The sequence below is a fragment of the Mesocricetus auratus genome, unplaced genomic scaffold (assembly GCF_017639785.1).
Source record: "Mesocricetus auratus isolate SY011 unplaced genomic scaffold, BCM_Maur_2.0 Super-Scaffold_100008, whole genome shotgun sequence".
NCBI lineage: Eukaryota > Metazoa > Chordata > Mammalia > Rodentia > Cricetidae > Mesocricetus > Mesocricetus auratus.
The window spans coordinates 82,948,624-82,961,862 of NW_024429192.1; the positions used below are offsets into that span (position 1 = coordinate 82,948,624).

General features: G+C 47.3%; 1 protein-coding gene across 13 annotated transcripts in view; it reads left to right on the plus strand.

Annotated features, from left to right (window-relative positions):
- LOC101834753 (transformation/transcription domain associated protein) overlaps window positions 1-13,239 on the plus strand; it is a 96,757-nt gene that overhangs the window by 14,319 nt on the left and 69,199 nt on the right. For 11 of the 13 annotated variants that reach the window (XM_040751317.1, XM_040751322.1, XM_040751321.1 and 8 more), the window contains exons 9-20: window positions 907-984; window positions 1,136-1,224; window positions 2,453-2,549; window positions 4,958-5,096; window positions 5,849-5,927; window positions 7,167-7,401; window positions 8,238-8,604; window positions 8,689-8,786; window positions 9,388-9,582; window positions 10,116-10,307; window positions 10,966-11,131; window positions 11,688-11,944. In XM_040751317.1, the coding sequence (XP_040607251.1) occupies window positions 907-984; window positions 1,136-1,224; window positions 2,453-2,549; window positions 4,958-5,096; window positions 5,849-5,927; window positions 7,167-7,401; window positions 8,238-8,604; window positions 8,689-8,786; window positions 9,388-9,582; window positions 10,116-10,307; window positions 10,966-11,131; window positions 11,688-11,944 (1,992 nt within the window). The remainder of the gene's footprint in view (window positions 1-906; window positions 985-1,135; window positions 1,225-2,452; window positions 2,550-4,957; window positions 5,097-5,848; window positions 5,928-7,166; window positions 7,402-8,237; window positions 8,605-8,688; window positions 8,787-9,387; window positions 9,583-10,115; window positions 10,308-10,965; window positions 11,132-11,687; window positions 11,945-13,239) is intronic. The other 2 variants (XM_040751319.1, XM_013120460.3) reach the window with 1 other exon arrangement.

Here is a 13,239-nt window from a genome sequence, read left to right on the forward strand (position 1 = left end):
GCCACTAACGCCCGGCACCCAAACTGAATTTTAAGTAAAGCTCAGTCCATTGCTCACTGGGAGTGTGTGTCTGCCCTTCTTCATGTTTTAAGATCCCTTTTAAGCTCATTCAGCTCTCCTGGATTTCCTATAAACATTTTTTATAAATATTGTTAATTAAAACCTATAGGCTGAATTTGGACTCTTGAAGTTTTTCTTGTTCTTTTAAGTCAAGTAGTGGCTTAAAAAGCTGGTGTGTTGCTGGGCTAGGTGGCACGCACTTTTACTACCAGCTCTTGGGAAGGCAGAGGTAGGTGGATCTCTGTGAGTTTGAGGCCAGCCTTGTCTACATTATGAGACCCTGTCTCGGTAGGTTGGTAGGTAGGTAGGTAGGTAGGTAGGTAGGTAGGTAGGTAGGTAGGTAAGTAGGTAGGTAGATAAATAAGAAGACTGGATGTGGTGGCACATGACTGAGTCAGGAGGATGGCTGTGAGTTACAAGTTCACCTTGACTAAGTAGTGATTTCAACAAGGCCAGCCTGGATTACACAGTGAGACTCTCTTTCAAAAACCAGACAGCTAAGCCTGGTGTTGCATCTCACAATCCCAACATTTAGGGTGCAGAGGCAGGAAGTAGGAGGATCACTATAAGTCTGAGGTCAGTCAAAAACATGTAGGGAGACCTTGTCTCCAGACCAGGCTTCCTACCCTCATAGAAATACCTACGATCCCCAGATTCCTTAGGTGATTTGAATTTGTTTGGATTTTGCCTTCTGTGAAGTAATGGTTTTATGTACGTAGTTTGGGTCTCCCACAGATATTTGTAAGAATGTGTCAGTGTCTGTGTTCATTGTGGTCCTTAGTGGGACTGGCTGGACTTGTAGGTGCCACAGAGCTGATGGTTGCCTCTCCTCTCTTCATCTCACAGCATTCCATCATCCCACGAGGATCACTTTCACTGAAAGTCCTGGCCGAGCTGCCCATCATTGTTGTACTAATGTACCAGGTACGTGTACCCCTTAATCATTTTTGGTTTTTCAAGGTCACGTCTAATTTCCTTCACTTAAAGCCCAGATGCTCATGGATGTCTCTGTGGTATGCCAGATCCTTCTGTGGTAGATGAGTGTGAAAGCTCTGAACTCTGCTGTTTCCTACAGCTGTACAAACTGAACATCCACAATGTCGTTGCCGAGTTTGTGCCCTTGATCATGAATACCATCGCGATCCAGGTCTCTGCACAAGCCAGGTAGGTGTACCTCAGGCCGAGATGGAACTGATGGCACAGGGCTTTTTCCAACTAGTGGTTGCCAGTGCCCCCTTCTTGAGATGTGAGAGTTATGAGTGTTATGGTGTGCTTAAGCAGCTGTGCACTTTGACCTATCTTAAACTCCTCCTGAAGTCGTGGTGGCTGTGAGTGTTGTGGTTCCTTTTGACAGTTTTGGTTTCCTCCATTCGTGTGTCTGGATGTGAGTATGTGCATGCATGCTATGCTGTGGGGGTCAGGACAACTTGCAGAAGTGAGTTCTCTCCTCCTACCTTGTGATCCCTAGGGACTGCGCTCGGGTTGTCAGTCTTGGCAGCAGGTACCTTTGGCTGCTGAGCCATGGCATGGGCCTCTTAGCTGAAAAGACGCTCCAGTGGGTTGTTTTCTCTCATCTTGGAATTTCCCCAGTCCCTAGGTAGTTCTTGCCCTGGCTGTTCTTTGAGAAAACTGGCAGCATGCTTGATTTCCAGGGCTCCCTGCTGCAGAGGAACAGGCTCACTGGATCCGTCCTTGTCTTAAACTAAATAGCATTCCTTAAGGACACCCTCTCTTGACATGCAGCCTCTCTGGCTATAAGGGGCATCTGAGGACCTTCTCCAGCCATTCCCAGAGCTTGTATTAAGCACACAGGTGCCCTGAGGAATACAGATCATATAGCATGGGTGATAGGGACTCCACATTAGGCGTGGTATGGTATGGTTTAATTTGGGTCTCTTTGGAGCCTGTTGTGGAACTTACTCTGTAGACCAGGGTAGCCTCGAATTCACAGAGATCCGCCTGCCTCTGCCTCCTGAGTGCTGGGATTAAAGGTATGTGCCTTTTAACGGTATTATGCAATTTTCATTTAGTTTTAAAAAATTATATGTATGTGTACATGCCTATGTGTGGGTATGTGCACATGAGTCCAGTGGAGGCCAGAAGAGAGTATCAGATTCCTCTGGAACTATAGTTTCTGGAAGTTATGAGCTGTCCAACCTGAATCCTAGGAATTCTGGGTTCTCTGTAAACAGCAAGTGCTCTTAACCACTAAGCTGTTTCTCTAGTCCCTTTCGTGTGATTTGAAGCTGTGTAAAAGTACATGTATTTGTTGCAGTGATGCTTTTGGTCTATATGGAAATGAGGGAACTTCATGACTTAGCAGTTGCTGTAGGTGTTTAATTCCAAGTCAGCAGAAGGACTGACTTTGGACTTTTGTTTATTTCCTGCCCAGGCAACATAAGCTTTACAACAAGGAGCTGTATGCTGACTTCATTGCTGCTCAGATCAAAACGTTGTCATTTTTAGCCTATATCATCAGAATTTACCAAGTAAGTTCCTGGACTTGATTTGCTTTTTTTCTTTCATTTGTATGTCTGTACTTTGAGTAAGTGTATGTTTGTGAGTATGTGATTATGTGTGTTTATAAATGAATGCATGTGTGTGCAAGTATGTGTAGAGGCCAGGGATTGGTGTAGGGAATCTCCTAGATCGCTCTCCACCTTTTCCTTTGAGGCAGAGTCTCTTAAGTCAAACCCAGAGCTCATCGTATATTTAGCTCTATAAGCACCCAGCTAAGGATCCTGTCTCTACCTTCCAAGGGTGGAATTAATGCTGCCCTGCCCACCAGAGTTTATGTAGGTTCTGGCCATCTGGCCTCTGATTCTCTTGCCTGGCGAACACTTAGCCACTGAGTTCTCGCTCTACCCTGGTTTTGCTATATTTTACATGCAGTAAAATTCGTTTTCTGTGCATGTGTCCTTGAGTTGACCATTGTTTCCAGTTGGTTCATTAACGTATAGAAGGTTTCTATCCCCCTAAAGTTTCATGGCCAATTAGAGTCAGTTTCATCGTGGCATCTCCAATTCTTGGAAAACCTTGATCTGTGTTTTTTGTCTCCATAGTTTTTGCCTTTTCTGCTCTCTAGTATGGTGTCTGTAGCTCGTGTCTGCCGTCCTTCACTAGGCAGGATTGCTCAGATGTCGTGTCTCTTAAACTAGAAGGAAAGGGAAAGGGGACCTGAGTTCCATCAGTAGGCTACGCTTTTGTTTTTCCTTTTAAATTTTTACTCTATGTGTGTGTGTTGTGTGCTTGGTTCTCTGCTTCCTCCTCTGTGGGTTTCCGGAACCTAACTTGGGTCACCAGGCTTGCATGGGAGTGCTGTTACCTCCTGAGCTGTCTTACTCCCCCAGTCCCATCTTTTTTCTTGAGATGTGGTTTTACTACACAGCCTGGTTGCCATGGTTTGCTGTGGTAACAGGCTGATCTCCAATTTGCAGTGATCCTCCTGCCTCTGTCTCTCAAGAGCTGGAATTTTAGACTTTTAACCTCAGACCTGGCTTACTTAAGCTGTGTAATTTTTTTTTTGTTGTTTTTGTTTTCTAAGACAGTGTTTTCCTGTGTAGCCTTGGTTCTCTTGGCACTTGTTCTGTAGACAAGATTGTCCTTGAACTCACAAACATCTACCTGCCTCTGCCTCCCGAGTGCTGGGACTAGAGGTGTGGGCCACCACCACCACTCAGTAATCTATATAATTTTTAAATAAAATTTTGGTGTAGGCAAAATTGTTCTAAAGTATGTTCTAAAGTATGGAGTAAATTTAATTCTGGTCTCTTGCAATGGAATTATGTTTTGTTTCTCAGGCTTTTTGTTTTTGACGACAGGGTCTCAGCTGGCATGGAACTCTGTAAGGGTTTAACAATTGTTTTAAAATAAAAATTACTTTAGATTACTCTTTAGATCACTATGTATTCCAGACTGGCCTTCAACCCATGATCTTTAATCTCCAGAGCGCTGGATTGTGGGCATTGACCACCATGACCAGATAGTAGAGTTTTTGTCCCTTGGTGTTTGAGTGAGGAAGAGACTGTTGAGAGCTCCTCAGAATCACCACAGTCAGTCTCTTGTCACAGTCAGCTCATGTTGGGGGATGACTAAGAGGACTGATTGAGCTGGGCATTGGTGGTACAAGCGTTTAATCCCAGCACTTGGGAGACAGAGGCTGGTGGATCTCTTTGTGTGAGTTTGAGGCCAGCCTGGTCTACAGAGCGAGTTCCAGGACAGCTGTCAGGGCCGCACAGAGAAACCCTATACAAGAGGACTGGTTGTTTTTTTTTGTTGTTGTTGTTTTGTTTTTGTTTTTTGTTTTTTTGGTTTTTGTTTTTTTGAGCCAGTGTCTTACTATGTAGCTTTGACAGGCCTGGAACTTGTTAGGTAGGCCAGGGTGGTCACACCAAGATCTACCTACATCTGCCTTGTGAGTGTTGGAATTAGAGCTGTGTGCTACCATGCCTGACCTTTACTACTTTAAAAAGATGTTCCTGTGGAAGGCAGGAGAGGGCATTGGATCCTCTGGAGCCACCTGTCATGGGTCCTAGAAGCTGAATGGGGTCCTCTGGAAGAGCACCCAGTGCCCTTAACCACCAAGCCATAGTTCTAGCCCTGAGTATTTAAACAAGCTTTAGCATTATTTTTTTGTCTAATGAGGGAATGATGTATATTCACTGTTGAAATTTGTAAAACAATGGAGCATTACAAATGCTGCATCTACGCTTATATCATGTAGAAGACCATCTGTCTACGTCGTCATAGATGTTGGCTGCACGGCTCTGTGTGAGCACACGTGTACACCAAAACCTTTTGGGTGGTACTTACTTAGTAGACCTAACGTTTCTTGATAGGGCTTGGGTGTCTGCCGCCTCCCACACAAGTATGACTGTTGCCTTCCTTGCCGTGACAGGAGCTAGTGACTAAGTACTCTCAGCAGATGGTGAAAGGCATGCTGCAGTTGCTTTCCAATTGCCCAGCAGAGACTGCACACCTCAGGAAGGAGCTCCTCATCGCTGCCAAGCACATCCTCACCACGGAGCTGAGAAACCGTAAGGCTAGCTTTTCTTTGAAGGCCTATGTCGCCTGTGCCATCTTTGGGTCAAGGCCCGGTGACTTCCCAGAGGTTCTACAGGATCTTGGCATGTCCTGTAGACATGGCTACCTTGGGGCTTTTTGAATTTATTTATTTATTTATTTTGTTTACTTTTACATATGTGGATGTATGGGTGTTTTAACTCGAATCTGTAGGTCTGTGCACCGAGTGTGTGTCTGTTATCTGTAGAGACCAGAAGAGGGCATCAGACTCTGAGATTAGAGTTAATTTTGAGCTGCCATGTAGTGCTGGGAATTGAACACATTCATCTACAAAAACTCTGTAGACCAGGCTGGCCTCAAACTCAAAGATCTGCCTGCCTTTGCCTCCCAAGTGCTGGGATTAAAGGTGTGGACCACCATGTCCATTTGCCCTCCTTTTAAAAGATTTATTTCATGTGTGTATATTGGGGTGAGGAGTTACACATGAGAACAGTGCTTGCACAAGGCAGAGGCATGAAATGTTCTTGATTTTAGAACTGAGCTGGCAGTGTGCCACTGTTGTTCCAGAAACCAAATGGCTTGTGTGCTTGTGGTTCATTTCCTGACTGTCTTTGCGGGCAGGTGATGTGTGTGGCTGAGTAGAACCAACATTCCATTTTACAGTGCCTTTCTGATCTTTTCTCTGCCCTTTTCTTCACCTAACAGGCCACAGGCTGATCACTGTGGAAAGTTTGTGAAATCCTTAATGTTCTCATGTGTTTCCTAGAGTTCATCCCCTGCATGGACAAGCTGTTTGATGAATCTATCCTGATTGGCTCTGGATACACGGCACGGGAGACACTTAGGTACAGCATTGTTAGACCCAGGATGCAGGCCTGGTTAGCATGATGATCAGGGACAGGGTCACCTGCATGTTGGGAGAGCTCTAAGGCAGGCTCTTGGGCCCTACTCACCTGTTGGACTTAGAATGGCAGCAGGTTTGGAAGTGAGGAGGTGTTTAGGTTGCTTAAAAAGGAAAAGGCATCTTCAAACATTTTTGGAATTTATTTGTATGTGTGCTCATGCACTTGTGCTAGGGTGTAGAGGTTAGCGAACAATATATATGATTTAATAACCCAGGAGTGTAGTTGTATGTGCATACAGTGGTCATAATGTATAGAGCATTAACCTATTAACAGGTTAACATTTTGAAACAATGTCACTGTGTAGCCATGGCTGGCCTGGAACTCACAGAGATCCACCTGCCTCTCCTCCTGAGTGCTGGGATTAAAGGTGTGCCATCATGCCTGGCACATTGTTGGGAATAAAGGTGTGCACCACCATGCCTGGCACACCGTTAGTGTTTGAACAGCAAGCCCCACTCAGGGCACCAACAAGTTGGTGCTCATTTGTGCTCTGGTTAGTGTATCTGCCAGTACCTGTTAGCTGTTTTCCTGGTTGGTCATTATTGTTGACATAATAGAGCAGTGGTTCTCACCCCAAAGGGCTTGTGACCCATGGGTTGAGAACTGCTGCCTTCAAGAGGACAGTTATCCTTGCCCAGAAGCCATCAACTGTCAGTAGCTGATCTAGAGAGTTACCTGACAAGAGGGGACCTAGATAAAGAATTCCTTCTGTCAGATTGACACATGTCTGTGGGGTATATTCTTCACTGCTGATTAATAGGAGAGCCCAGTCTACTGTGGGTACCACCATCCCTAGGCAGGTGATCCTGGCCTATATCAAAGGTAATTGAGTGTGAGCCAGTAGGTAAGGTCTCCCATTGTTGCTGCTTCAAGCTCTGAGTTCCTGCAGTGATAGATTGTGACCTGAAAGTGTAAATCAACTAACCCTTCCCTCCTTAAAGTTGATTTTGGTCATCTCAGCACCAGAAAAGCCAACTAGGACAGGAACTTTGTGACTTGGATGAAAGTTAGCTTTTTAATGTATATAGTGAAGCGGGACAAGAAAGACTGGGCCTTTCAGTCGAGCAGCGTGGAGAGGAACGGGGTCAGGGTGAGCACTGAGGCCATGCTGGGCCCTCTCCTTTAGCACTGCAGTCCCAGTGGCTACAGGGACTACACTGATGACGTGTCCTCCCGCAGACCCCTGGCCTACAGCACACTTGCTGACCTTGTGCATCACGTTCGCCAGCACCTGCCCCTCAGTGACCTCTCCCTGGCCGTCCAGCTCTTTGCTAAGAACATCGATGATGAATCCCTGCCCAGCAGCATCCAAACCATGTCCTGCAAACTCCTGCTAAACCTGGTAGACTGCATCCGCTCCAAGAGTGAGCAGGAGAGCGGCAATGGCAGAGACGTCTTGATGCGGATGCTGGAGGTACTAGCTCTTTGTCTTAAGCATTGTCGAATGTAGGTGACTGAGGTGGCTACATAGGAGATTGGCTTTGGGAGTTAGACCATGTTGTTTAAACCCTGGGTCCTCCTGCTGCCGGCAGCCATGCTCGGAAGCTGATTGTTTCTGTGTTTCTCTTCTTCAGTCTCAGAATAATCAGCATCTGTCTGGCGGGGCTGCTCTGAGAGTTAGAGCAGCTTGGGGACACCCCAGTTGGTGTCTGTGGGAGGAATGAAAGGTTTCCCACGGCCCTGGAGGGAGGGCCACTCCAGCAGTCCTGAGTCAAAGCTGGATCCTGTTCACCCAGCTCAGAAACCAGCAGCTGTTGACCTTTTGCGTATGTGTGTGGCCACAGAACCTTGGTTTTTCTTTCTGGTTTTTTTTTTTTTTGAGATGGGATTTCTTTGTGTATCCTGGAACTTATTTTGTAGACCAGGCTGGCATCAAGCACACAGATCCGCCTGCCTCTGCCTCTCAAGTGCCAGATGAAAGGTGTGCACCACCACTGCCCGGCTATGTTTTGTCTTTTTAAGACAAGGCTTTGGTGGCCTATAATTCACCCTGTAGTGTCTGCTGGCTAGCCTGCTAGCCCCAGAGATCCCTGCAGTGTCTGCTTCCCCAGACCTGGGATTACAAGAGCGTGCTGCCATGCCCTGCACAGGATCTGTAAACTGCCCGTGCAAGGCAAGCACTTTTCAGACTGAGCAATCAACCCTCTTGGCGTCTGTTATAGTGATAGGCAGCATGACTTTAGGTAGTTTCTGATGTTTGCTTACTGACTTTTGGCTCCTTCCCTTGACTCCAATTTCTTTTGCCATTAGGTTTTTGTCCTCAAGTTCCACACCATTGCCCGGTACCAGCTCTCGGCCATTTTTAAGAAGTGCAAGCCTCAATCTGAACTGGGGGCTGCAGAAGCTGCCCTGCCTGGGGTGCCCACGGCCCCTGCTGCCCCTGGCCCAGCACCTTCCCCAGCCCCTGTGCCTGCCCCCGCCCCCCCTCCACCTCCACCCCCAACCCCAGCCACCCCAGTGACCCCGGCCCCTGTGCCCTCATTTGAGAAACAAGGAGAAAAGGACAAGGAAGATAAGCAGACGTTCCAGGTTACAGATTGCCGGAGTTTGGTGAAAACCTTGGTCTGCGGTGTCAAGACCATCACGTGGGGCATAACGTCGTGTAAAGCACCTGGTGGTAATTGTACTCTTACACTCCTTTGACTGATAGTATTTTTAGTTGGTGTGTTTGTCAGGTTTTAATGTAGTCTCTCTCTTCTAGAAGCTCAGTTTATTCCTAACAAGCAGTTACAACCCAAAGAAACTCAGATTTACATCAAACTCGTGAAGTACGCAATGCAGGCCTTGGATATTTATCAGGTATGAAGTGGCTATAAACCATGCTGCTGGGTGTAGAAGGTTCTCTTAGAACGGACTGCTAGTGATGGAACTGGCCTTTGGAGTTCACTCCCAGTGTGGATGGGTCTGGTTTTGTTTTTGTTGTGTGGCCTGCCCGGCTTTGTGTTTTGCTGGGATAGCACATATGCATCATTACACTGTTTATATGCTGCCGGGTAGCAAACCCAGGCTTCATACATGTTGGTGCGTAACTCTCTCCCTGTTTCTGTGATAAAATGCATTGACAAGAGCCATGTAGAGATAAGGGACTTATTTATTACCAAGTGGAGGTCATCAGGTGTCTCTACCCTCTGAGTTGTCTCTCTGGCCTCATAAGTTTACGTAATGGTTTTTCTGATGTGAACACCTAGCATCATCTTTTTCAAAATTGAAGCAAGAACAGAGATTTTAGGAGGATAGCCTTTATTGTTCAATCCAGCATCACATTTTAAGTAGATCACTCGTGATTTTGTAAAGAAACACACACACACACACACACACACACACACACACACACACACACACACACACACACACACGAGAAGGCGCTGTTCTAACAGCTGTGGTGGTTCTCCTGTTCTAGGTCCAGATCGCAGGAAACGGACAGACATATATCCGAGTAGCCAACTGCCAGACTGTGAGAATGAAGGAAGAGAAGGAGGTGCTGGAGCACTTTGCTGGCGTCTTCACCATGATGAACCCCCTGACCTTCAAGGAGATCTTCCAGACTACCGTCCCTTACATGGTGGAAAGGATCTCAAAAAATTACGCTCTTCAGGTATAGACTCCCTTTTCTATTAGTGTGTGTGGGTGCATGTGTGTGTTTTGGTGGTCACAGGACAGTTTTTGGGAGTGAGTGCTCTGCTGTCGCCATGTGGCTTAGGAATGGAACTCAGGTCTTCAGGCATGGTGGTTAGTTGCCTTTACCTGCTGAGCCATCCTGCCAGTCCCCTTTATATTCTTTTAGTTTCAGCTTGTTTGTATATTGAATGTTTAGTGTTTACTCATCTACTTTGAGGTTTAAAAAAAAAAATGCTGCCCCTAAGGATGTGCTTGTAGGGAAATATTGGGCAATGATGCTGGAGAAAGTTTTCACGCCTTCCATGCTTCAGGCAGGCTCCTGTCGAGTGGACGCTAATGGGTGGGAGATGCAGGCTGTCAGTGCTGGGTGGCGAGAGAATGCACAGCACTCTGGTAGTGGTTTTCTCAGCAGTCTGCCTCGGGGTTTGTTTGGAAACTCATTGCTTTGCCTTCTACAGCTGCTTTGAGGAAGGGGATTATTTTTGTCATGGGCATTTCTTGTTTTGACAGATTGTTGCCAACTCCTTTTTGGCAAATCCTACTACCTCGGCTCTGTTTGCCACAATCCTGGTAGAGTATCTCCTGGACCGGCTGCCAGAAATGGGCTCCAATGTGGAACTCTCCAACTTGTACCTCAAGCTGTTCAAGTTGGTCTTCGGTTCAGTGTCCCTATTTGCAGCTGAAAATGAGCAGATGCTGAAGGTAATGTGTGCCTCACGCTCAGGGCCACTGGGGTCCTGGGGCTTTTGTTATTTCCATTTTTGAACAGAAAGTATAGCGACTGCATTTTTACATGTGTAAAACAGTCTTTAGATTTGGTGTGCCATAAATAAGGGCCACATGCCAACAACAGTTTAGGTATTACTGTGTAATGCTGGATTGCTCTGCCAGGTGACAATAGAAAATTCAGAATCAAGACCTAGTATGTAACCCTCCCGCTTGCAAGGTGGGGGCAGTAGGAGCAAGGCACCCTCAGCTACTTAGAACATTTGAGGTCAGCCTGAGGCCCCATCTCAAAACCTAAAAAAGAAAATTCCATCCTCGGGTAACTGTATAGTAATCTGGGAACCTACTAAGTACATCTTTCCCAGCTGGATGGCCGGAACCTGGTCCTTGCATTCTCGTTCCACTTGAAATCACCTCCTCTGGGGAGGGAAAGGGAGAGGGACCTGGAACTGACTTGTGAAGCAACCTTGTTTCTTATCTAAATTTAAACTGAAAAATAAAAAAAAATAAAATAAAAAGAAATATCAAAAAAAAATCACCTCCTCTGGCTGCTGATGCAGTGGTGTGTGAGCTCTGTCTGAAGGGCGTGGGAACCCCTCACTGGTGCTCACCCATCTGCCTTCTCTCTGCACAGCCTCATCTGCACAAGATCGTCAACAGCTCCATGGAGCTAGCGCAGACCGCCAAGGAGCCTTACAACTACTTCCTCCTTCTGCGTGCCCTCTTCCGATCCATAGGAGGTGGCAGCCATGACCTTCTGTATCAGGAGTTCCTGCCTCTCCTCCCAAACCTTCTCCAAGGTGAGCACAGTGTCTCCACTAACCGAGGCGCTAACACTGTCTGTCTGGCAATGCTCAAGGGAGGTGGGTGGATGCTGGGAAGCTCACCCCCTTTAGAAAATAACCTTGCAAGTTTCTACAATCAAGCCACGTAGGACTTGCCACGTGCAGGTCTTGTTCAAGTTTATTGCAGTGTTACCTCTGTCCCGATGGTGTGGAGTGTAAAATACTTCGACTTTCCCACCGTATGCCTTGGGTGGCACTTGTCCTGCTCAGCTGCATGTCCAAACCTTACCCTGGTCTTACATAGCCCTGCTTAAGCTGATTTCCTCCTGCTGCCAGGTCTGGTTCTTTTCTCTTTGCCTAGATATATCACAAAACGTATAACAGGATGTTATAAAACATAGGATGTTTATAAAAACACAGGATGACCTCCAGGAACTACTTACAGCCCATATTGTCTGTCACAGTGAAAGAGACTGTGGATGCACTTAGCAGGTTTAACAGTGACTTGTGACTTTGTACTGCTGACATTGCATGCGTTAGGGAAGTAATGCCCCCTCCGACCCTGTTTCAGGCCTGAACATGTTGCAGAGTGGTCTGCACAAGCAGCACATGAAGGACCTCTTTGTGGAGCTGTGTCTCACAGTGCCAGTGCGACTGAGCTCTCTGCTGCCCTATCTGCCCATGTTGATGGATCCCTTGGTGTCTGCCCTCAATGGGTCTCAGACGTTGGTCAGCCAAGGGCTGAGGACCTTGGAGTTGTGTGTGGACAACCTGCAACCGGATTTCCTCTATGACCACATTCAGCCTGTGCGGGCCGAGCTCATGCAGGTAAGTGTACCTCCGCCTCTGTACCAGCAGGGGGCATCAGCTCTTCACACCTCCAGTTTGTCCTAAAGATTCACTGTGCTCAGTCAGAGGCACAGAGGCAGACTAAGTGATACTCGATTGCCAAACCCCGGGTTGTACTAACCAAAGTCTCCATAAGCCAGTGTGAAGGCATATGGTATGGGTGCTGTGTAGCTGCTGGTGCTCCCAGAAAGAACCTGCCTGTATCCACATAGACTTTCACTTTCATAATGAAACTGCAGGGAAGCTTCCCCACCTCACCCCAAGACCAAAAGAACAGACACTAAGAGGTTGTTTTGAAGTCTTAGTTTTTTTTTTTTTTTCATTAGAAATCAGGAGTGGCAGAGCTAGATGGTGGTGGCACACACCTTTAATCCCAGCACTCGGGAAGCAGAGGCAGGCAGATCTCTGTGAGTTCAAGGCCAGCCTGGTCTGCAAGAGCTAGTTCCAGGACAGCCTTCAAGGCCACAGAGAAACCCTGTCTCAAAAAACTGAAAGAGAGAGAGAGAGAGAAAGAGAGAAAAGTCAATCAGGTGTTGCAGGGCAGTGGTGGCACAGCCTTTAGTCCCAGCACTTGGGAGGCAGAGGCAGGTGGATCTCTGGGTTTGAAGCCAGTCTGGTCTACAGAGTGAGTTCCAGGATAGCCAGGACGGCACATAGAAACTCTGTCTCACCCCCCCCACTCCCACCCCCACCCCCACCCCCACCCCAGTCAGGTGTTAAGTATCCTCATTTTTCATTTTGTTTGTACTGAGATTATGGTAAGATTGGTAGTCACTGGTGGCAGAGGGACTCTACTTCTGCCTCCTAGGGTAGGGTTTCCAGCCAGCCCTCCATGGTAGAGGCTGGCTTAGCAACTCCTGAACACGGCCTCTAGACAAGCTGGATTGGAGAGACAGCATCATGAATCAGAAGCAAGACTGACACCTTCCTTGCCCATCCTGAGACCATCTCTTGGTCTCTCTACACTGGGTGAAGCTGGTCCAGGGCCCACTTGTCACGGAGGACTGCAGAGCCTGCTCCGAGAACTGTGTTGTCAGCTCTGGAAAGCAGAGCTCGCCTTGAGTGGAGTGTGTGGGCAGCCAGGGGAAGTGTGGAAGTTAAGGGGGGCTGCTGGAGCTCAGGTAGTGTTGGGCCTCAGTTTGCTTTACCACAAGAACCCTCAGAGATAAGGTTGAAGGTCTCTTTTAATTTCTGAGGGCCCGTTATCCTCAAGACAAGTGGCAGTGTTGTCTCTCCTGATCCACCTACTGTGCCTTGGTGCCACCCTCACCTGG